At 38.2% G+C, this 23780-nt stretch overlaps 1 protein-coding gene across 1 annotated transcript; it reads right to left on the reverse strand.

The window, feature by feature from the left end:
• Positions 1 to 980: 980 nt before the first annotated feature.
• Positions 981 to 9365, reverse strand: LOC129253869 (uncharacterized). Its single transcript, XM_054892306.2, has one exon. The coding sequence runs from the start codon at positions 7400 to 7402 to the stop codon at positions 6287 to 6289; it is 1116 nt and encodes a 371-aa protein (XP_054748281.2). The 5' UTR covers positions 7403 to 9365; the 3' UTR covers positions 981 to 6286.
• Positions 9366 to 23780: the final 14415 nt, after the last annotated feature.

Here is a 23780-nt window from a genome sequence, read left to right on the forward strand (position 1 = left end):
TAGTAAACGTTTAATCCACATTATTCGTTGGGTCTTAACAAAGACCTCAAAATTTGGAGCTCTCAGTCCTCCAACAGAATAGTCTTGATATAGAACCTTGCGTTTTATTCTATCTCTTCCTCCCCAAATAAAATTGAAAGAATTTTTTTCTATTTCCTTAAAAACGTCTTTTGGGACTGTCATGAGGGAAGAAACATAATTTAATTTTGAAAAAGCATACATTTTCAAAAGTTTTATTTTACCATACATTGTAAGATCTCTTTGTTTCCACCAACCAATAAGTCTTTTAATTTTACTCAAGATTTCCTTATAGTTCAAATCATCTTTGACTTTACAATCTCGTGCGAAATATACCCCTAAGATTTTAATATGTTGTAACCAATGTCCAAGAAGTGGTAAACCAGGTCTATCTCTTTCTTCTCCCAACCATAAAAAGTTTGTTTTATCCATATTAATCTTCAATCCACTTAAATTTTCAAAATCTGAGAATATTTTCTTTACTCTATGGATCGAATTCATATCTTTTAAAAACAAAGTAATGTCATCTGCATACAGCACTTGTTTTATTTCCCGTTTCCCAAATTCTATCCCTTTAATATTAACATCTCTCCTAATATAATGAGCTAATAATTCAATCGCTATAATAAATAAATATGGAGAGAGTGGATCCCCCTGCCTTACTCCTCTATTAACTATCGTTTCGCATTTCCTTCACAAGCCCCCCCCCCTCTCCTTCATCCCATTTTCATCTCGTCATAAAGATATGATGATATTTCACATGAACTATGCAATCTCCATGTGCATGTACCAATGAAAATTATCAATGGTATTTATTATGCCTGAATACGTGTGAAATATCTTACACCACCCCCTCACATAACACTCTCATATCAATTTCAACAAAGCACAATCCACTTTATGTTATCACAACATGTAACGAGTAAATAAAATTGTAACACTCGAATACTGCAATATCTTCTTTGCATACATAAGAAAAATAGATTTATTACAAGTTTGTTCGTTACAGTTCAGTCCTGGACATAACAACAATATGGAAGCCAACGAAAAGGCGGAATGGGATTTCATTATCTTCACATTACTCAGACATTAAAAGAATGTACGTTTACATGGATATTCATCTTCAAAAGGAATATTCATTACAAATCCATTTTTCATACAAAAATAAAGATAAACATTCCGCAATCAAAGTATCCAAAAGAATGATAGCTCTTCCAACTTCAGCAAAATGACCAAAAGTAGTTTCATCAATTTTTTTAAAATAAAAGAAAAGAAACCTTAAATCAGAACTATGATCAAGTAACATAACATTTGCATAATCCAAGAGGATAAGCCTGACAAATTGAAAAAGAAAAAGAGAGATTAAAATTTACAGGTAAGAAAAATAAAAAAAAAGTAAAATACTTAGACATAAGGCACCTTGAATATTTTTTGTTCGTTTGGTTTTCTGTATGTATGATTGTTTGTATATTACCTTGCTCTCCGATTGGATTAGTAATAGCTAAATTCATTCAGAGCAAATGACAATCCAAAATCTACAGTACACAAACGAAATGTCGGATGATTAGCACACCCTAAAACGACATCAAAGAAAGATCGTCGCTGCCAAAACATAAAATTGGAAGACGAATTTTCTTCATTTTTGTCTTTATCACACCAATAAATTAAGTTACAGCACTCCTATATTTGAATGATAAGTAAAGATCATCAAGGCATTTTGTACAAAATTTTGAAAGATTTCGGGGACTGCAGCATTGTAATCACTATAATCAATACAGTAAGTACGTTCACTTTTTAATTGTCAATTAGTCGTAAGTACATGTCATTAAGTTTTATCGTTATATATTGGCCTAGATAGTCCAGTTGTACAAAAAAGAAAGCTGTATCGACCTTATAAAAGTATATCAGACTGTCTGATAATTAAATGGTCCTTCACTACCGATGAACTGTTAATTTTGTCTCATAATTAGGGTCATGCTCTCTGATCACTTAATAGCCTATCACGTCTAGCCTATACGAGAGACCGAGTACAATAAAAGATAACACATTAATAGCTGATTTGTTAACAGGCCAAATGCCTACATGTATGAACAATACACTTGCGTCTTCACACAATTACTGATTAATAAATTTCAAGGGAGCCTAAATTTTGGGTAGAACTTCGCCCGCGTAGCGTAATTTCAGTTTAAAGTGATTGTTTGGTGTCTTCCTCATACACAATGAAATCAGTCATTTTACTCTGATGTTAAATCTACAGTGTTAGTTCAACACACACATGTGTTATTTCAACACCACTTTTACACTACTTGGTGTATTATTCAATACCTTGGGTGTAATTTGACACCTTCGATGTGCGGTCCTCTAGGGAAACCAATTGGTGTCTGTTTTACAGTGTATCGAGTAAAATTAAACACCACAGTTTTATATGATTCATGCAACAGCAGACGCGACCCACTATTTATAACCATATAGGTGTTTGGTTAGCTTTGACTGTGTCAAGAAAGTCCATGGCCCTTATGCGATATAATAGTTTTCGTCATGTTCTCCATAGAACATCATTATCCAATTATCCTTGGCATATTTTGGATAAATACGGAGTTGACCACAAACTCTGATAAAAAAAAGAAGTCGATATATACCGGGCACACACCGGAAAAAAATGACCCCTACCGCGGTGGGAATTTGCACTACATAATGGTACCAGAGGAGGTCGTACGAGAAATAGCATCAATAGTCGTTTCAGTAACGAATAAGGTTTACATTCTGTTGTATCACTGACAATTTTCTCAACAAGAATTAAGTAATGACTGATGTTTTGGCCTAAGCGTTTCGAGAAGCGTATCCCTCGCAGGAAATACAAGAACGCCAAATAGAACCAAGGTATATATTTTTCTTTCAAGAGGTCTTTAAACACAAATTCCTCATTATGTTTGTCACCGTCTACAGGCAGATTTTGTGATATGCATCTCCCTCAAAAATGAAAATTTCAAATGAAATTGCCAAAATGAAGCAACAAAGTGTAATAAAATTGAGAATGACAGCCCTTGCTCCGGTCACATTCTAACCAAGGCAAACCGCCGACGTGATAAATTAGAAGATTCGAACAATTTATTGTAAGTTTTACAGGTTTAGCGAGTCTAACTCTTGGAAGAGGAACATCGTCCCACGAGCTGAACAATGCTGTTATCCCAAAACCCACCCAAACGACCGAGAACAGTTGGTTCGCATTTCTCCGACACCGTCGCCCTAATCTAATTTGTCAGAAGTTGGAGCGATTTGACCTTTGTCAACGGGTCACGCAGAACCGGTAACCAATCAGCGCATCGCTTAGTCGTCGTTCGTTCCATCAAAGCGACAAGATGGGTGATGTAGACCTTGGGAACCGCCAGTTGAAAGGAGGGGGGGGGGGGGGGGGGGTGGAAATTGCAGACGTCTAAGATCAGTCATAAAATACAAACATAACTTCTAAGGAGGAAATCCCGTTAAGAAAATCATGATCACAGATGATTTTTTTTCTTCTCAAGTCTCCGTCAAGACAACACCAAAACAAACCGCTTTATTGAGGACTGAGAAAGACTCCTGCTCATGCTTGAATGATATCACTTAGGAAATGCATCATGTACGATTTTGCACTATTTACATCTGTCCACCCTTTTTTATCTTTCATGCATCTTTACCGGCAAAGTAAGCCTATGATTACGTGATTACAAAGCTTTAATTCCAGCTTGAACGTTATTATCAACAATATCGATATTGAAATAAATGTCGAGGTCAATACACCAATCATTTTTTCAAGATATTTGAAAAGGCAGATAGTAAGGTATAATTTTTCAACAAGAAAGAAAGAGGACCCCCCCTTAAAAGGATCGAGCATTAATAAGTCGTCGACTTTTTGAGTTGACTCAACTCAGCAACGTAAACTTTGCTTAACTCGTATTGCTACTAATAGATTACACTTTCCAGACCTGTACACTTCTTGATAACTATAGGGTTAAATACTGGGCAATATCTCGTGTGATTGCAAACCGTGAATAATGTGCTTTCCTCTCGAGACTTCGAAAAAAAGAAATGTCTGGAAACGGAACCAATAGGGAAGTTCAGAGGGACTACGGACATATCAATGGAGGAACACACCGATCTGTATCCCACTCTCGAAAGTAAACTACTGCTCTGATGAGAAAAAACAAACTCGATAAGATTGATGGCTCCTGTTTGATAACAATACAGCATAGGGTCGATTGAGATCATTATAATTGTTCTCTTGGGTTGAAAGATTACGCAAAGTTTATTTCACATTTTATTTCTTTAACTTTCTTGACATAATATGTATATATATAGTACTGATATTTTCCTCTTTTCAAAGACCCATTCCCCTATCTCTTCAGTGACGTCACACCTGACGCATCTCTACCATGATTTATCGATCGCAATATAGATTTACAAAACAAAAAACAAAAACGACATCTATCCCTCACTGCAAAATAATCCCTTAAAACTCTTCAATTCCACAACGGAAATAGCAATAAATTTCTCTCATAAATCTTTACAAAATCTTTCATAATGCATAACTCTATTTCATGAAACAAAGACTTCACTAACCTACTAAAAACAATCATAGAAAATCATGAAAATGTATATAATCTGTATGTTATCTAGTACTTAAGCAACACAAAATCAACATCTAAAATCTACTTGCAATTCTGGAATAAAAGTTAACTACAAATATCAATATTGAATCAATTGCTAGATATACACAATTTCGAAAAGACTCCAATTTCTTCGATACATATGACGTAAGAACCAACGCAAATCTTTTTTACTTCCAAGTTTTCATCGGAATGAAATATTCAATTTTCCGAAAGTCATTTTATTTGAATGATTAGACCTAGTAATACTTGTAATCATTATTTATTGTTCGATATCACAAACAATCATGGCTTATTAATGCTATACCTAACTTGTTTTAGTAACGATTACGATAACAATGAAAAGGGTTAGGAATGTTATTCACAATCATCAAATCCCTCTAGAGGGGGTTTAATTGTTTGCCAGCAATAATTTCAAGGGCAGTTTATATCTACAAATGCGTTAGTTAACATTCATCAAAATAGAAAGCATTACAATTAGTTTGTAATGTGTGACTTCTTCCGTGTTATGTTAATGATTTAGTTTAGGGTTTAAACTAAGCTGTAAACCAAATTTCGATGCTGAACCTTGTACCCACCCTCCGTGACAGAGGGACAGGCGGCGGGTGCAATCCGGATATTTCTGGCGTATAGCTTGCAAGGTTTTGTTTGTATATTGACAATCGAACTTTGTTGATCCAGCTATGAATGACCTCACACTTATCGTACTGAACTCCCTATATACATAAGATAAAACAAAAGCATTGGAAAGAAGATGGAGCATGGGTAACACTCAAACAAAATTCGAAGGAAATCATTCACAAAATAGCTGGATCAAAATGACTTGTCAAGATACAAACAACTTCACATATTCGTCTTAGCGTACACTCTTTACTGAAATATTCAAAATGGAAAATCCCGAATCTGGACTCAGGTTTCATTTACATGGTACATCTCGATACCCTCCTTGGAGTCTTGAAAAGTGATAACATCCCGATACAATTCACGTGTGAAACACATTGAGTCAATCAGGGAATTGTTATCGAGATGGTTCAATATTGAAGTCGCGTGGATTACACTTGATATTGGAAAATCCCACCTCTCTGAGCCCTCTGACAAAACACGGAGGGATCTTCAAGCCTCGGAATACCAAACATGGACAGGTGATTTAGGAGGAATGTGGATTTTTCTCCACCGTTCTCTCCATTGTAAGTGGAAGATGGTGGTATGGTTCCGCATCTTATGTTTGACAGGTGTCGAAAAACCTACAGGTTTCGATTTAGGAATTCATACATGGTGCATCCACTCGGCACAACATTAGAACATGCATTGAAATGAGATTTGATAGTTTTAACATAGCCATACTCTGTAATATAAGTACTAACATAAACTGTGCATCCATTGACACCAATGTTAGAAACCATTCTGAATGATCATGGTGGAATTTAACATTTGAAGTCTTTTTAACTTAAAAAAAAACAATGCAAAACAAATGCGACATAGGCCTATTGGAAAAATGAACTGATCACAGATAGAACTCCGCAATGTGGATGAATTTGGCAGTTTTGTTGTCCATGGTCTCATCAACTTGCGATAAACAGTATAGAAAGCAGTGCAAAACACATATTGGCAAATTGAACTTATCACAGATAGAACTCTGCAGAGTCTTGACTTTCCGGCACCACTGCTCCCTGCATGCTGGCTCGGAAGTTCTCGAGTTGTCTGCGGTAGTGGTCGCGCTCCTGGGTGGCGATGGAAAGTTGGCTTTTCAATCTCGATAGCTCCGTCCTCAGATACAACTGCTCGTTCTCCAGATCAAGTCGCTGCTTCAGACGCTTCGTTCGACAACTTTGCGCGTAACCACGATTCTTCAGCGTGCGTCGCTTCTGTTTCAACCGTACGACGTCGTCTTTTCGGTAGCCTCGTAGTCGTCGATTCAGTTCCCTCACGCTGAGGTGCACGAGCTCCTCGTCGGTGAATATGTTAAAAATGTCTTCTTTAGGTATATCCAGCATGTCGGCATCCCCACCCATGCTACTTCCACTTGTACTATCGCGATCACTATTGTCTTCATCATCATCATCACTATCTTCGTCTTCATCGTCGTCGCTTTCATTGATCGAGCCCATTCGCATTTTAATCGCCTCTCGTTTAGGTAACACAGTTTTTTCTTTCCTATTTCGAGTTTTTGGTTTCTTGTTGTCCGTGGGTACCCAGTTTATTTCAAGTGGCTTGAGTTCTACTGGACTGGGTGGCACACTATTGGCGAGGCAAGGCGAGATGGGCATGACAGCACCCGACATATTGTTGGACATATTGGTGGTATTGGCAATCGCTGCTAACGTGCTCGGGCAAGGTGGCTGGACAAGCTCAACCATAGGAGCCATGGTGTTCGTGTAATTGTCGGGCGAGCACAACCCGGACGATGGTAGTTTAGTGTTCCAGTCATCACTACTCGTACTGCTTATACTGCTGCTACTGCTCATACTCCGCGGACCATGGGCCTGGCTGTGCTGGATGATGAACTCCTGTTCGGCCGGGCCCAATTCAGGGTACGCTGAACACCGTTGAAGCTGCCCCTGAGCTTGGGCGAGCGTGAACACCTCACACATCGTCTGGTCACCGTCGCAATCCATATCGGGCTCACGTTTCAGGGCAGCTCCAAGCTGCCAAAGACTCAAATCAAAATTTCTGATATATTCCATTGCTAGGGCATCGACATCGTTGAAGGTACCGCAACCGTCGGCGGACTCCGCCATTGCGCTCCAATTTGCAACCAGAGTTCGTCACAGCTATATCAAAACAAACCGCTGTCAAACTATGCAAACGATGTTAGAAAAACTTCACAAAATATCTTTACACTGAAGAAACTACAGGAACAATTAGTTCTCAGTTCCAAACTTCAAATCTGAGTAAATATTATCGAAAAGGAGGCGTTGAGTGGGTAAGTCAACAGAGGACTTGAGAAGAATTGTCCAACTTCAATCCATAGATAAAGTGTAGAGCTCTAGAAGATAAACATCGAGGCACGCCTCTTCGAGTTGAAAAGAGAGATGCGATCTGTTTGAACTCCACAGACTGAAATAACAGGTTTCACATCGTTCTCCTCATTATCTCTGTCCAAGTAAAGTCGAAGTTTGTGTCTAAAAAAAGTTAGATCCCGCAGTATGGATTAGTTAGTGTCTAGTCCAGAAAACTTTCGAAGATGGAATGAAGTTGTCGACTGTCAACACCCCTCCTCATTCTCACCAGAATACTCCCACCCCAGACGGTGGTTATATGTCTTATGATGTCACACGCTGTCTTCCAAGCGGTTTTGGGTTGAGGTTGCATTGGCTTTGAGGAGAGGAGGATAGAGGAGCAAACACGCATACACCTGAGATCTAGCCACTTTTTCCTGGTGTTGTGTTACCGAAGAACGACTGACAGAATCCCCCGAGGCTTAGTGTGGTTTTTAACAGCCCGTGTGACGGATCACTACCAATGCACTCCCGCCCGCCCGCCTACTGGCCTGCCTACCAGTGGTATATGGCGGTGGCTTCGCACAGGTCATACACGAAAACGTAACAGGTAGTTAACGACACACAGCTGATCATAGTCGCAGGTGGAGGGATAAGCCCCGCCCCGCCGTTCTAGTCAGCCAATCACGCGTGATCGCGAGGTAGACTTTTGACCAATCAAAATCTCTTTCCGAATAAGCACGCTAGATGTTGGAAGGATGCGCCGAAAATGAGTGGGCCGTCACAGCAGACGATATTTTGTGATAAGTTATTTATATCATGGACCCTACCATAAAGGTCTTTTTTGTATGCAAATTTTATTCCATTATTTGTATAAATTTCTCATAATCATGATCTATTCCTCGACCTTGAGCTTTCTACTAATTCGTGCAGACGGGTGCTCACTAATTCAGGAGTAATAAAATTTCGGTCAGATTGTATGTTGCATATATCTCGTGTTTCATATTCATGTTTTAATTTCAACTTGGGTGATGTTAAAATCCACGCAGGTTTGATATTCTTCCGCAATGTAGATGCATTGTTTCGTTTATGTCTGAATTGGGGTTAGTGATCAGTTCATTGCGCATGTAGAACACCGTTCATTGTTAAACTATATTAATCGCATGTAGGCCTATTACCATCATTAATTGAAATTGAAATTGAAACTAATTAAAATGACCAGTTATCAATTTTAATAAGTTGGGGACTGCTTTTTCCTTGCAGTCAATATCTTTAAGAGCTAAATGAAATAATATTATTTTTTTCAAATAAAAAAGAGAAGACTTTCATTACAACGTCTGGACGCGATTGCGCAGCGCCTGAGCGTTGTTGGTTGTGTGTTTATCAATCTAACAACTAGCCTGCAAGCTCGAAGGCTATTTCATTTAGCGTAGTGATTTAATCTTAATCAAGATGAATATTCCACCGCAACCGCTGAGCTAAAACCACTGCAACCTGATCGGAATGTTTGTGATCACGAAACGGGCGACGAACTGCGACAAGACAGTTCTCGACCCAGTATTGAATTTGCTCTCTCGCTACATGGGAAATGAAACATTATAGTTTGTCGCAGGTGGCGCTCTGTCACATAATCCAGAGTTATGAGGTTCCGTTTCTCCACGCATCTCACGGTCGTCAAGTCCGTCGAACCATGCGAACTGAACAGAAAATCATAAAATCTGGACACCTTCTATGACAAAAGCAAATGTGAACAAAATTAAAAATTGTGACATTATTTTCTGAATATTGTCAAAATCCATCACAAAAAATAGACTCATTATAGTAGGTCAAAATTATTGCTCACTGGCGACTGCCCTTTAACATTTTTGGTTCACTGTACGGCACTGATTTTGACCATGGACCCTGTAGGCACTAGCGGATCCAGGGGGGGGGGGGGGGGGGGGGGCACAGCCGGCCCGTGCCCCCCCCTTTTGAGAGGCACAATTAATATTTGTATTGTAAAAATGCCGTTAAACAGAAGTGCGCCTCCCCCTTTTTAAAATGAAGACCTATTTTTTTTTAATTAAAAATTTTTTTTTTGCTTGTCAATTTTTCCTCGGGAAAATGTGCCCCTATTCCAAAAATCCTGGATCCGCCCCTGCCTGTAGGGTCCATATTTTGACCATCCATATCCCATTCAGTCCTCTATACCTAGTAGGTAAAAGGATAATGTCGTTTCATCGTTGAGAAAAATGCATCGAAAACAAGGCACACACACGCACCATTATTTCCATACATATTTTGATGGGGGAGGGTGCAACGAAACAAATGTAATGTCACTTATTGTGATTGGGTATTATCGAATGCCACGGCCCAAACCTCTCCCTTTGATACTATTCTCACATTATTTTGTTCATCCTCTCCCTCTTTTTCCAACCCCCACAATAAAACACGTGGAGCGCCTCTGACTGTCTCACCTGCATCACGCGATTCAATATAGCAGCAGTGCTGACTTTGAAAACTACTATAAAATAATTATTCACAAAAACACCATTCATATTATGATGAAATCATTATATGAATAAAAAAAATTCATTGACAATAAATGACGTTTGACCTTGATCATGCAACCTAAGACTTGTCAGTGATACTTGATATATCCACATTTTATAAACTATATCTATAAACTTTGAAAGTTATGATAGCAATCTAATAATTAACTCCAAAATGGCCAAAGTTCAATGACCTTTGACTTTGGTCATCTGACCGGAAACTCGCATGATAAGTGATACTTGATTACTCTTATGCCCAAGTTTTATGAACTAGACCAATAAGCAGGGTGCTACATAAGCACTTGCCCGATTGCCCGGGGCAAGTAAAAGTTATAGTCGGGCAAGTGTTTTGAAGTAAAGACCAAAACTAGGTCCATATGCTTTTTAAGTTATGATATAATTTCAAAAGGTGTTGACGCCGCCGCCGTCGCCGTCGGAAAAGCGGCGCCTATAGTCTCACTCTGCTATGAAGGTGAGACAAAAAAATCATGACGAGTGGGGCGGTTACCCCTGCCTCCTGTGGCATCGCCCCTGCCCACCTGTGCTACATGCATGGCTCTCGAGAGGATTTTCTACGAATGTTTACGGTGACATTCCTCACCATCAAGAATGTGGAAGGGAAAGGGTCATTATGTAATAAGACTTCAAGGCGCAGTGATAAGAATGGGTTAATGGCATAGGTCAAAAGTTCATTTGAGTCATCCTACCCTCCACAGACGACCTATTCAGGGGGGGGGGGGTAGTCACCCTGTCAAGAAAAGTCGATTTTGAGATTTTAAGGTTGTGACGTCTCGAAAATGATTTCACCTGTACATTCAAAATAGAATGACACAAAAGTCACCTTTTTTTTTAAAAGTCATTATGATCCATTAAATTGAAATTAAGGGATACGTTATAAAATTAGTAGGCTGACATGACCTCGGCACATGGGACTGCTGCTCGTTTGTGACCTCACAACATTAAAAAATCTTTGGCAATCCAGAACCCTGTTTAGTCTTTTGATCCGGGCTTTTGATGGATCTTTGTCAAATATTCAGTTTGAAGAAAAAACTCTGAGAATTCAGACATCCCTTTGCAGGAGAATGATACCTTGAGAACAAGTTAGCTTGTGTGACAAAAAAAAATCAAAGAAACAAATCAATGTAAAGTTTGAGAACAAAATAACAAATAATAAGAAAGTTATGAGCATTTGAATGTTGAGATAACAACCTCCAATCGGCAATACAACCAACATCTGTGATGTCACATCGTAAAATTACTTTTCTGCATATTTTACATAAATTGTCACATTTATCAAGTCTATCCCTAGATCAGTGTTGTTTTTCAGAGAAGGAAATAATAGGTTTCATAAAATACATAATTGGCAAAAAGTTTTTACTCTCATTAGAATGAGCCAAAAAAAGAGAGAAGACGTTTGATGTACATTTTTAGTGTACTTGGGGAGAATTGTACTCGTGGGACATCACAAACATGACAAAGCTTGGTCGTATTGCCAACATATCTCCATAGCATTAGTGAATATGATATTCAAATCAAGCCAATTACATTTCCAAACCATTAGGAAAAAACATAATGTTAGCAAGAGGCTATAAATACATTTTTTAACAAGGCATAAGCGATTTTGTGTCTCGCCCACTAATGAAAATAACCAGAAATACTGTGATTTGCGATGGCACGCAACAGAATTGTATCAAAAATTGTGAAATGACTGGGATGGAATAACACTTGTCATAAGAGTCTTGCCCATAAACTTTAATGCTGACCTAAAATGAACTTTGACCATACCATATGACCTCCGAAGACAATAACATGCAGGGCTCCTTAGTACACCTACAACCCAAGTTTGGTCGAAAAGTGACTTACGGTTGCAGAGTTATGTGTCATAAGAGAGTATTGCATGTAAACTTTAATGTTGACCTGAAAATGACCTTTGACCTTACCATGTGACCTCCGACTGCAGCATAGCATGCAGGTCCCCCAAGTCCATCTACCATCCAAGTTTGGTTGAAAAGTGACTTACGGTTGCGGAGTTAGGTGTCATAAGAGTCTTGCATGTAAACTTTAACGTTGACCTAAAAATGACCTTTGACCTTACCATGTGACCTCCGACTGCAGCATAACATGCAGGTCCCCGAAGTCCATCTACCATCCAAGCATGAAGCTAATAGCTTCATGATCCAGGTTTGGTTGAAAAGTGACTTACGGTTGCGGAGTTTTGTGTCATAAGGTTTGTGCGGGGGTTTGTGACGGACGGACGACATTTGGATCCCTAAGTCTCGCCTTCACCTCCGGTGGGCGAGAAATAAATGTCAACGTGTATGGTCGTAATATGGTAAAGAAAACATTTTTGTAGAACATTTCGCAACAATGTTTTAAAATGTTTTAATATTTGTTTTCAATCAATCCATCCATCCATCAATCAATCAATCAATCAATCATTTGAATTAACCCCCCCAAAACCCAATCAATTCATTAAGTTATCTACTGACCAAGCATTCACTCAAATAAGTCAATCAACCACACAATTTTCTATCAATCAACCAACTGATCAATCACGAATAGATCATTCTAATCAATTATGCAATCAATTACACAATTACTAGTACTTGATTGTTTGGTTTCCCGGGGGTGGGGACAGTCAAATGTATTGCTGTACTGCTGTACACATGCATGCGTGAACACCCCTAAACAAGTTTCTCTAAAATAACCCCCGACACTAGTTTTATCTCATACGGTCTGCAACCAGTTTTGTCTACAGTACTGACCATTCAGCCCATTTACCATATTGTCTAATTTCCAGTTTATAGGGCCTACTCGATTCATTTAAGATCCAACTGGTCTAACACCATAGTCTATAATTATGCCCGGGGGGGGGGGGCATTCAAATATATTGCTGTACACACGCGTGACCAAAAAACATATTTAAAGGGTTTTTTTTTTTTAGTTTTGGACGCGGGCCGCGCGTGCACTCGTTAAGGGTATCAGAAACACCGATTTAAAAAAAAAGGAGTAGTTTTGAAAGACTGGTCAATCGCAAGGTCAAACGTATTAAGGGTATTTATTTTTCCAAAGCTTTTTTTTAAGACTAGCCAAACGGTGTTTAGGGTATGTTTTTTTTCCCCAAGCTTTTTCCTCGGGGTCATAATCTGGCGACAACTTGTTTAGGGGCCAAAATGTGTAAATAAAGCCCGCGAAAAACTTGTTTAGGGGGTTATTTTGCACACAGAGAAAAACTCGTTTAGGGGGTGTTTGGAAATAATTTGGCCACGCGTCTGTACAGCAATACATTTGACTGCCCCCCCCCCTGTAATTTTGATTACATGAAATGTTTTGTAGCTTGGATTACAGGAATGCCCTGTTTAGCATGTGGTACGATTTATAAGAGAGGAAGACTGAACTAACTTTTCCTCATAGTACTCTGAAGGACAGGACCTCAACTCAAGCAAAACAAAATAGACTACCAAGTTAAGAGAACATATTGGACATCATTTAATTGTAATAAATAATATACTGGAATCTAAATAAGGATCATACTCATTTACTTATCAAAAAATGTCACTAATGTATTTAAATACAAGAATGCCTATTTTTTTAATAGTAATTACAGGAACACTTTTGGGAGTATATGTCCATGGTACTACTAACTCTTTATTTCTCATGTGTTGGAAGATTCCTTTTTTTTTCTTCAAACATACAGTATTTTCTTCTCCAGGTGCTCTATATCATCGTTTCCAGTTGAGTGTCTCCTCCCGATTCTAGGTCACTGACAGAGATCATTGACATGTTGACATGCTTGAACTACCTTCCATTTCTATTGTTAATTAATGCACATGCCTTACCTGTTGCTATGCTAGACAAATGTCAGTCAAGCTCTTTATACATGTACCAATGTTACGTAATTGCGACCAGTTTACTCTGTTATTCAAATGAACTTATCTTCTAATGCCTACAGTTCTTCTCCCTCTTCTCCATCTACTGTATGTTTCTTTTCTACTCTTAACTTATATGCAATTACATATGATGTCATTACAGTACGTAACTTGTTATTTATTTGTATCTGGCGACCCCAACTCAAGCTCTGCTTTCCGGGTTTTCGCCTCCTTCAAAATTGTGTCGAAATATATACTGTATTCGTTACTATGTCAAATATTATTTTGTATCTGTTTGAAGGAAATAAATGTGATTTTCAATAAAAAAAATCAAAAATTTCTCATCCTACACTTTAATTTTCATGATCATGAAAAGATAACCAAACAGTACATTGCAATAAATAATAGGCATGTACAATGGTTATTTAACATATATATAGATATAAATACATGTACATAACATAACAACCATTCAAGCCTATATTCCTAATTGCTATACTGCTATATACTTCAAGATGTGTTCCATTCAAAGTGACTCTTGCTATTTCTCATTGTTTCCATATTATCCACAATTATTGTTGGGATCAAAAGTGAATTTATGACCCCAATTTATCCCCTTTCCTTCAAGTCATGTCTAACCCCCCCCATACGCTTTCCCCATAAATCATTGATAAATGTTGTTACCAGATGGATGCTTCAAAACAAGTTCTGTTAATTGCTTACAGTAGCCAATGCATAAAGCTTTATCCACTACTAGAATCTATGATAACTGGGTAAAATCAAAATCAAGATATCCACGCAAGCCATGAACTGTAACGGTCATACAGTATGAAAAGCAGTCCAAACTGCCAAGTTCACCCCAACATCATATTGTGATATAAACAACAAAAAAAAAAACAAAAAAAAACAACAACCAGTATACTGCTAAAATGTTGTGATTCTTATTGATAAACGCTAGTTGTGGTAATGATTTAAAAATGACTTTTGCAGAATCCAACTATACTACCACCAAAGTGTCTGTTTGCATAAATAAAACACAAGATGTGCCAAAGGATTCTGGAAGAAAATCATTGCTGTAAAATAAAAGCATGGGATTCAAGCAAAATATATATTTTTCCAAGCAATACACTGTCCCACATGTGCTTATCTGTATTGTGATGATTTTATTTTTTCAGCTTAGATTTAACTTTAAAGATTTCACAAAGTTCAGTTTAAGTCACTGTACATGATATAAAAAAATCAGCCTTGTAGACCCTCGGTCTCGTGGGAAGACCCGATCTGAATTTGTCCAAGCATCTTTCATTCTAGCAATATAGAGCTTGCCCATTTTGTTTTGGACATACTGAAAAGCAGTCAGAAGGTGGTTTCAAACCGACTCGATCATGAGAATCCCTGTTAAATTACGAGAACATTTTTAGGCTAAAAAATATCCATTAATTATTCCTGCATTCACGCCACCCCGAAATATACCCTTCGGGATAAGTTCCTGAAGTTACGAGCATGCGCAGTATGGTCTGATAAGCAAGCGAGGCGCGAGACTAGCTCAGCAGCCACCCAAGGCGCCCGCGCCCTACTGCATGCTGGGCTATAAGTTCCCGTAAATTGCTTTCACATTGCCAAAATACCTGCGACCTTGGAAAAATCCCTGCGAAAGTTTTCGTAATTTTGACAAGTACCTTTCTTTCGGGGACATTACGCTAATTTGCTTCCACATTGCCAATATTACCTGGTATTTTCTGATCGGGTAAATTTCCCGATCAGAAAATACCTGGAACTTACGAACTTCAAGGCGGTCTGAAACCACCTAGAGTGGTAATTAGATTTAGACAGCTGTAATGGTTGTTGGGAAAATACCAGTATTAATAAGACCAAGTGATAATGGACCAAGTGAGAGTGTAGTACCTGTTGTCCAACGGATGTAGGCAATGCTACTTTAAAGGTCAAGTCCACCCCAGAAAAATGTTGCTTTGAATAAATAGAAAAATCAAAGTGGAATAACACTGAGAATTTCATCAAGATCGGATGTAAAATAGGACAGTTATGACATTTTAAAGTTTCGCTTATTTTTCACAAAACAGTGATATGCACAACTCATTGGCATGCAAATGAGACAGTCGATGATGTCCCTCACTCACTATTTCTTTTGTTTTATATTGTTTGAAACTTGACTGAACCATATAATATTAAACAATGCTAATTCCACATGTTCAGGAAGGAATTAATCGTTTCACTTGACAGTGAGGAGAAAATTCGAATATTCGTACTTCATATGATAAAATACAAAAGAAATAGTGAGTGGATGACATCATCAGTCTCCTCAATTGCATAAAGAGCAGGATGTGCATATAACTGTTTTGTGAAATTTAGCGAAACTTTAAAATGTCATGACTTTATTTTACATTCGATTTTGATGAAATTTTCAGTGTTTTGCTTGTTGGATTTTTATCTTTTTATTCAAATAAACTTTTTGTTAGGGTGGACTCGTCCTCAAATAGGAGAAAGGGTGGGGGTAGACATTTTTTTTTAACCAAGAAAGTGCTTGCCTACTGCAATGGTGCAGTGCATGCCGTGCGGCTGATTTTTTAGGAGAGTATTAACATTTCTGACATCTTAAGCCAACCTTAGAAGCAAAGCCAATGGCGAGCATGAGAAGCTGTTTTTTGGAAGTTTTTGAAAAGTTTTTGACCCAGATAAAAACGCCAGGTCGAGTCAAATCCAAGGGTTTCCCCATCAGGGGACTACTACCAAGAGGTCATTATGGCAATGAAAAACAAGATCATTCTCTTGGTAGTAAGGATTGAGCAATGAGCAGATGCCCTAGTACATTTAGCCCATAAATACTCGCACCTGTCCCGTTGTTAAGTACCTCTTTCAAGAGTCTGATAAGCAGAGGCATGACTTCAAATACCTTGCTGGATTGAGATGTAAGCCTGTTTTATAAGACCTCTCTTGGATTGATATTTTATTCTTTCCGGATACTTGTTGTTGATTTGGTATAGCAGCATGGACCTAGGTCCATGGTAGCAGTAATCACATGGATACTGTATGATTTTGTTCTTCTCTGAAGGTTTCTCTTCCCATGGACCTACATGCTCTTTCTCACACGCTAACTCTCTAGGGCCGTCTGCACCAGCCCGAGTTTTCAAATTAGCGTGCTATTTCTGATCCGGCAAATTATCCCGATCTGAACAATCTTGAGATTATTTGTAATGGAGACGCAATCATCGGGATAGTTCGCTGGATTAATCTCGAGATTGCAATCCCAAGTCAACTTAGGATTATTTGCAAAATAGCGCGCTATTTACGAATTATCCCACTAATTCGTAGGTGCAGACGCACTCGGGATTATTTATTCACGGAGTCACGCCATAATGCATCGCTCGAGCACGAATTGCTCTTCGTGCGCTGGTGGAGATGGGGTTTCTTGAATCTCGAGATTAATCGCGAAGAGGGCCTATCGGGCTAAAATCTCGAGATGGAGCAAACTCGGGCTGGTGCAGCACCGCCTTCTCTGACCATGTCATCCACTCTCCCTGCCTCTTAATCCCTATTTTGGACAATAAAAGCACACAAAACAGGCCTATTATTTTGAGTCTTGATGGAGTGAGCCCAGGAAATTATTCCCTGGTGTGTCTTGCTTAGCTCAGCATTCTTTAATGAATCATTCTAAATTTCTTTCAATTTTTTTTCACAGATCAGTGCTGCCTACAAAACTTGACTACCTATTCCTAGCAATAATTGTATTTACGTGTATACATTGCAGATCCAACAAAATGGATTGAAATAGTGAAAACAAATTAAGAAGAGGGCAAATTGGGGGAGGGGGCAATGGGCAGTAATCAAGATCCACTGTACTACAGAACTAAAACTTATACATCTCATGTCCCTGATCAGAGCATGACTTAGTAATGCAATATTTTGGACCATCTGTGTTTTAACCCTAACAGTCCTCAGGCTTGGGTATTTTGAGCAATGGCTCAATATTTCATTGATAAAAAACATCCATGATTTAGATCAGTGAAAGAGTAAAGATGATGAGGCAGTTAGGAACTTTGGGTAGAAAGAGAATTGGGTCTGACCTGTACATTTTGCATAATGTTAAAACCATGAACCCAGGGGCTCGCAAAAGTTAGATTTCAAAAGTTGCTCCAGACTGGAAAGTAGAAAGAAATGGTTACAAAATGATGTTGCATGTGGCATGTTACAGATTTATTGTGAAAATGTCAGGGTGGGGGCATAATCCCCCCCCCCCTGGAGCTGATAGGGTAAAACCAAAACAAAAATGTACGGAAGATTTGCAAAAACTGCATAGATTCTGCTTCATATGAGAATGAAATTCAATTTACACTCCCACTCGCAAGATTACAAATCAAGAAATGATGCAGCTTGTAATGAAGAAACCATTCGCTGTGTATTCTTGAGTCACGTTCCTTATGCCTCCACGTTGTCGTCTTTCATTGGGGTGATGAGGAATGTCTGGTAATTAACTTAAGAAATCAACCTGTAAGAGCTTTCTCCTGCCTAATGATGGGACTTGGGGTTTGTTTAAGGGCGTGTTTATGCTTCCACTTTTCAGGCCAGAATCAGCATTTTCATATGTGATTAGTCCAAAACACGGTTGCGTCCATGCTTGTTTTCATTCAAATGACGTTTCAAAATGACGATTGTAAACTTACAAGGTACGTTTCAAAACATTGTGTGACCAGAATCAGGGTTTCTGGGAAAATATAAACAGAACCACAATCGTTAACGTGTTTAAATGACGTCATTTGGTAATGCTTCCGGTGAGATGAAAATCCGCGTGCAAATACAGTTGCATGGTTCTAACAGGGAATTACCTTCACAGAATTATCTCTAAACTCCCTGGTTCTAATAATGACCAATGTACATTTGCATGTGTGATCATTTACTCCTGTAATTTTTCATCACGATGACTGTTGAAGGATTAAAAAAAAAAAACCTGGAACATGAGTTATGATGAGGAAACATCGCTGAGCTTATCCCAAGTAGCATAAACAAAAACCATGATTGATGTCTTCTTATTTTCTTACATACTTTATTTTGTCTTACTATTATCCTCACCATGGTGGAGATTCTATGGCTATGTCAAGTAGTTCCATGCAATTACTAAAAGATCGGAAATTGTTCGAAGTTAAAAAAATAGACGACCATAACAGCACACAGAAAAAATCTTTCGAAAAAGGGCACACCCAATTTGACCTGGCTTTTCTGCTCAACGCAAATTAAGATGCAAAGCCAGCTACAGATCTTGATTTCGCCTCTGAAAAATTAAGCATAAACAGCACCTCCAGAATCACGTTTGTGATCGGCATTTTGAAACTACGTTCGAAAACGCTGATTTTGTACCTACCTAAAGGAAGCATAAACACACCCTAATTCTTACAGCGGTAACCTGTTTTCGTGTATTTATCACGGGGACTATCTGTAGCTCAAACACAATGAGTGATTTCAAGTTTAGTGTTGCCCTTTAGAAGTTGGGCTGAGTTTCTACACCAGCACAGCACCAAAATTAAAATAACACCGGTCTTTAAATAATCCTTGCTTGGTGTCGAGCTATCAATAATGTGATCTGTACCATTTTGGGCGGCTCCGAGTATAAACACAGAATTGAGATCTGTTTTCCATTTTCTTTTCTAACATTGCAACAAGGTTAATACAATCATGAAATGACAATTAAATTACCATTGAGCAGAATGGTATTTCATCAAAATCATTTGACCTCATAAGGAACTGTTTGCTAAATTTTGATTCAACCGTTGAGGACCTTGATTGAAAAATGACAGAAAAATATAGTACAGGATCATTTATTTCAGGGTTCCAAGTCCATGCTATCTTGAAATGACATGACATTGCCTTGTAGGGGGGACTTACTCCCCCCCCCCCCCCCCGATCTCAGCTGATAATCATGACAAGAATGTGCACGCATGTCACCCACAATGTACATTGTAACTGTATGAAAAATTTCAAACTTGATAATTAATCATGCTAATCTATGCATGAAATTAAAATTTGGTGTAGACCCTAAACCTTTAACTATTGAAAGCCACAATGAATCAAAACCACCCCTAAACTCATTGTTGTTGTTTGACATTTGAAGCGTTCATTCAAAGAGAATATATAGCCATAACATATTTTAAGATACTTGTTCTTTATAATGATATAATAATTATTAGTATTGAAATTTTCATAATTCTTTTTGTATTGGACAAATATACCCTAGCAGATTTCTTTCAGACCCTTTTTTACCTGATCAAGCTTTTATAGTTGCACCATATCCAAAACAATTTCTGGAAAAAGGATACCCTAGCAACATGATGCGACTGAAAAAAAAATACAACAGGGGCCTATAGCTCTTTCCTCAGTTTTGCTTATACTTTCGGAACATAAACATTTTGTTGTGTTTTCAACATCTTTAAAATGTCACATGCATACCCTGCCCCAATCAGCAAAAGCTACCATTTTTACACAATTTTGAGTTGTAGATTTAGTTGACCCCCCTCCCCCAGAAGAATGAGTGAGAATTTCAACAAAAAGGAAATGAAAAGAAAAAAGATAAGAAAAGAAAGGTACGATTCTTTATCAAATTATATTAAAGGAATCCTTTTCCCCATTTTTGTCTGGATCTTTGTGTGATAATAATCCTGAGATTAGGAGAATGTTTCATGGGGGCTGCAGTGCAATCATTTAGATGGTAAAATTTACAACAAAAACAATTTGGAGTAAAATCTCTTGTTGACTGTGTATAATAGCACCCCCTTTCCCCCCCTTGCCATGAGACATCTAGATGTTCTCTTACTTTGTTCATCCATGGATTCTTGGATTCAAGATTCTTTCAGGAGGGGTTCTACCATTGGCTTGCACTTCACTTCAGTTCACATCATACAGTCCATACTATTGCTATCAAGTTGGTCCATCTATTGCTTCATCAAGGTCAAAGGCCACTTCCATTCCTGGTTCTAAACCAACACCCTCTCCCCGTTTCTCAACTCCCAAGATGTACTCTCTCTTGAGAGGAAGCAGGGGTTGTGAACTCCGCCTCGGTCGGTCGCATTAGGGGTGAGCGTCCTCTTCCTCTGAAGAGCATCCTGTTGCCATGGTTACAGAAGTCTTTTGCAGGGATGAGCTGGAGGAGCTGCTGTCCCTGTGTTGGCCTTGATGCGAGGTGGAAGCTCCCATGGATGGAGCAAAGAGGGGGCGAATCTTCAAGGCTGGTCGTCCACCTGTAGGACGAAGAGCAGAAAAACAGATGGGGATGCTGTTCAGATCATTTAACGTTACTGAAATACTGAAAGTCTCGTTGACAAGTATTTGGACATCTTTCAAAAATGTAATCTGGAAAGCCGAGGTGTTATCGGTGAGCAATAAGTTTGAGAAAAAAAAGAACATTTAAAATCATGGTTCATTCTTACAATCCCATAATAGATGTATACCAAATGCTGTGACATACATGTACGCTTAATTGAATCTAATAATGAAAACCCAAATAATACACTTACAATAGCCAGCACAGATAAGCACACATGTGTGTGTATTAGAAAAAGACCTGTCTACTATGCTTATTTTCTTACTCTGGAATTAGTCATTTCAACCTGAATCAATTGATAACGTATATTTTTCATTCATACACATCTAGGCCTAAACTGATGAGTGGTCATAATGTTTGATTCTGGATTTTCGTGATACAAATACATAATAGAATATTTAGCTGTTTTGCCCATTTCTCCCCCCTATTTTTTCATACAGTGCAAAACATGTAGGGCTTATTAATAGATGTATATTTTTTCTTTTGCTAGAATTGGACTAGTATGAACGAGAAGGGAATTCTTAGTGAGACAATTCCTCAAATAGAGTATCCATATTTTCACAAAACAGAAAACAGAAAAAAACCCATAGAATTCAGGGAGAACAGAAAATTTCACGGAAAACACAAATTTTTAGGATACATGTAGCTAAAACGTTTGAATTTATATTAAAAGAATACAATGAAAATTATCAAAATCAAAGCAAAGACAAATAAAACAAAACTGCGCATAAAATCTGTTCGCAGTGTTTGAAATGGGTTTGTCAAGCTCTTATCTGCATGGAAACTTACATAAGATTTTTAACGTTTACAATTGCTTTATCATTTATTTTGTACATGTCACTGAAATACGAGGTTGTGATGCTTAGAACACTAAAAAAGACAGAATTAGCATTAAAGAAAATGGAAGCCTGGGTCTCTAGACTAGTATGACATGAATAAAGAAACCATATCTTTGCCTTGGAAAGCAGAATTTAAGTTTCAACCCTCAAGATAACTAGGTCCCAAGACTTCATTAAAATGTAGAATGATACAGCCTTGGCAGATGGTGCTCTGAATACTAAGTTGACATATATGGCTAAATATATTCATGCAAAAGGGAAGACATTGTTTTGTCCTAAAATTTGACCTCTATAGATCAGATGGGGCTTCCATTCATTAACATTGAGGATAAGCATAAACCACATTATTTGATTGCTGCTTTTAGTACTCTCGATCAGCACTTAATTTCATTTTTTAATGCATGAAGAGTATTCTCGATTAATGCGGGCTATTCCGTGCACAGTCAAAGTTATCATTTCTCATGCACAGGCACTGCAGTGGATTTTCCACTTGTAATTCAAATAATGCAAACTACATGTATTTATGAGGTTGTATTGTTTGTCAAACCATTTTAATCTGATCTGCATTCAATCCAGAATGTTTTAGTGTGAATCAGTGTTTCCATGGCTCGAAAACAATTTTTCCAAATATTCAGAGGCATTTCCAGGAATCTTTAAATTCGTTTTTGAATAAAAAATCTAACAATACAGAGTGCTGGAACTTAGACCAAAACTATAGGAATTCAAGGCCTCTTTAGTTCACATAATTCCTAAAAGAGGGGCAAAATCAATCAGGCGAGCACGGAACACAAGCAAAAAAATTTTGAGCTACTGTCATAAGGAGGCAAATAATTATTTCAGATAACTAGAATAATACCTGTTACATTCAATTAATGTGTGATTCTGTTTTTTTGGAGATCCTGGAATTTCCCCAAAATGTTTTTTCCATTTCTTTTCCTGGAAAAAAGGTCAAAATTTCCCAGAATTTCGAATACCGGGAGAAGTGGAAACACTTTGGTGCCGGCTGGATAGGTCCATGGGTGAATTCATGAAAGGAGTAACTTAGGCCTAGGTTATTAGTTTGACCATCTGTTGTAGGTCCATGATGAAACAAAACAACCATTGTTTTAGCACAGAGTGTGTTTGAACATGTAGGTCCATGGTTTGAAGCTCCTTGGTTTTAGCATGGACCTTACCATGAACCTATGAAAATATACAACCCCAGGTCTATACAAACTGTCAATCACAATGGATTTCCAAGAAATAAATAGGGAATAACCTTTCCCCATTTCCTAGAGGCTTTAGACCCTGGAAGAACAACAGCAATTTGGGCTTCCCTTCATTAACCAATGATCAATCATGTAACTCCAAACTGATACCCTTTCAGACTCTTTCCACTTCGGCAAACTAGTCCATGCAAAACATTGAAAAATGTTTCCAGTATAAATTCAAAGCAGGCTGCAGTTTACTGGAAACTAGTTTGGAAGATTGCTTTGCTAGCGTTCCCGTTTGATCCCCCGAAAGTGGTTTTCAAAATCACTTTATGTACAGTGATCGTGTTGCTATGGGAACACTCTTAGTGGGGTGACATGTTTCGCGCGAAATTTGAAACCGCAGCGTCGACATTCTACACAC

The sequence above is a fragment of the Lytechinus pictus genome, chromosome 2 (genome assembly GCF_037042905.1).
Source record: "Lytechinus pictus isolate F3 Inbred chromosome 2, Lp3.0, whole genome shotgun sequence".
Lineage (NCBI taxonomy): Eukaryota > Metazoa > Echinodermata > Echinoidea > Temnopleuroida > Toxopneustidae > Lytechinus > Lytechinus pictus.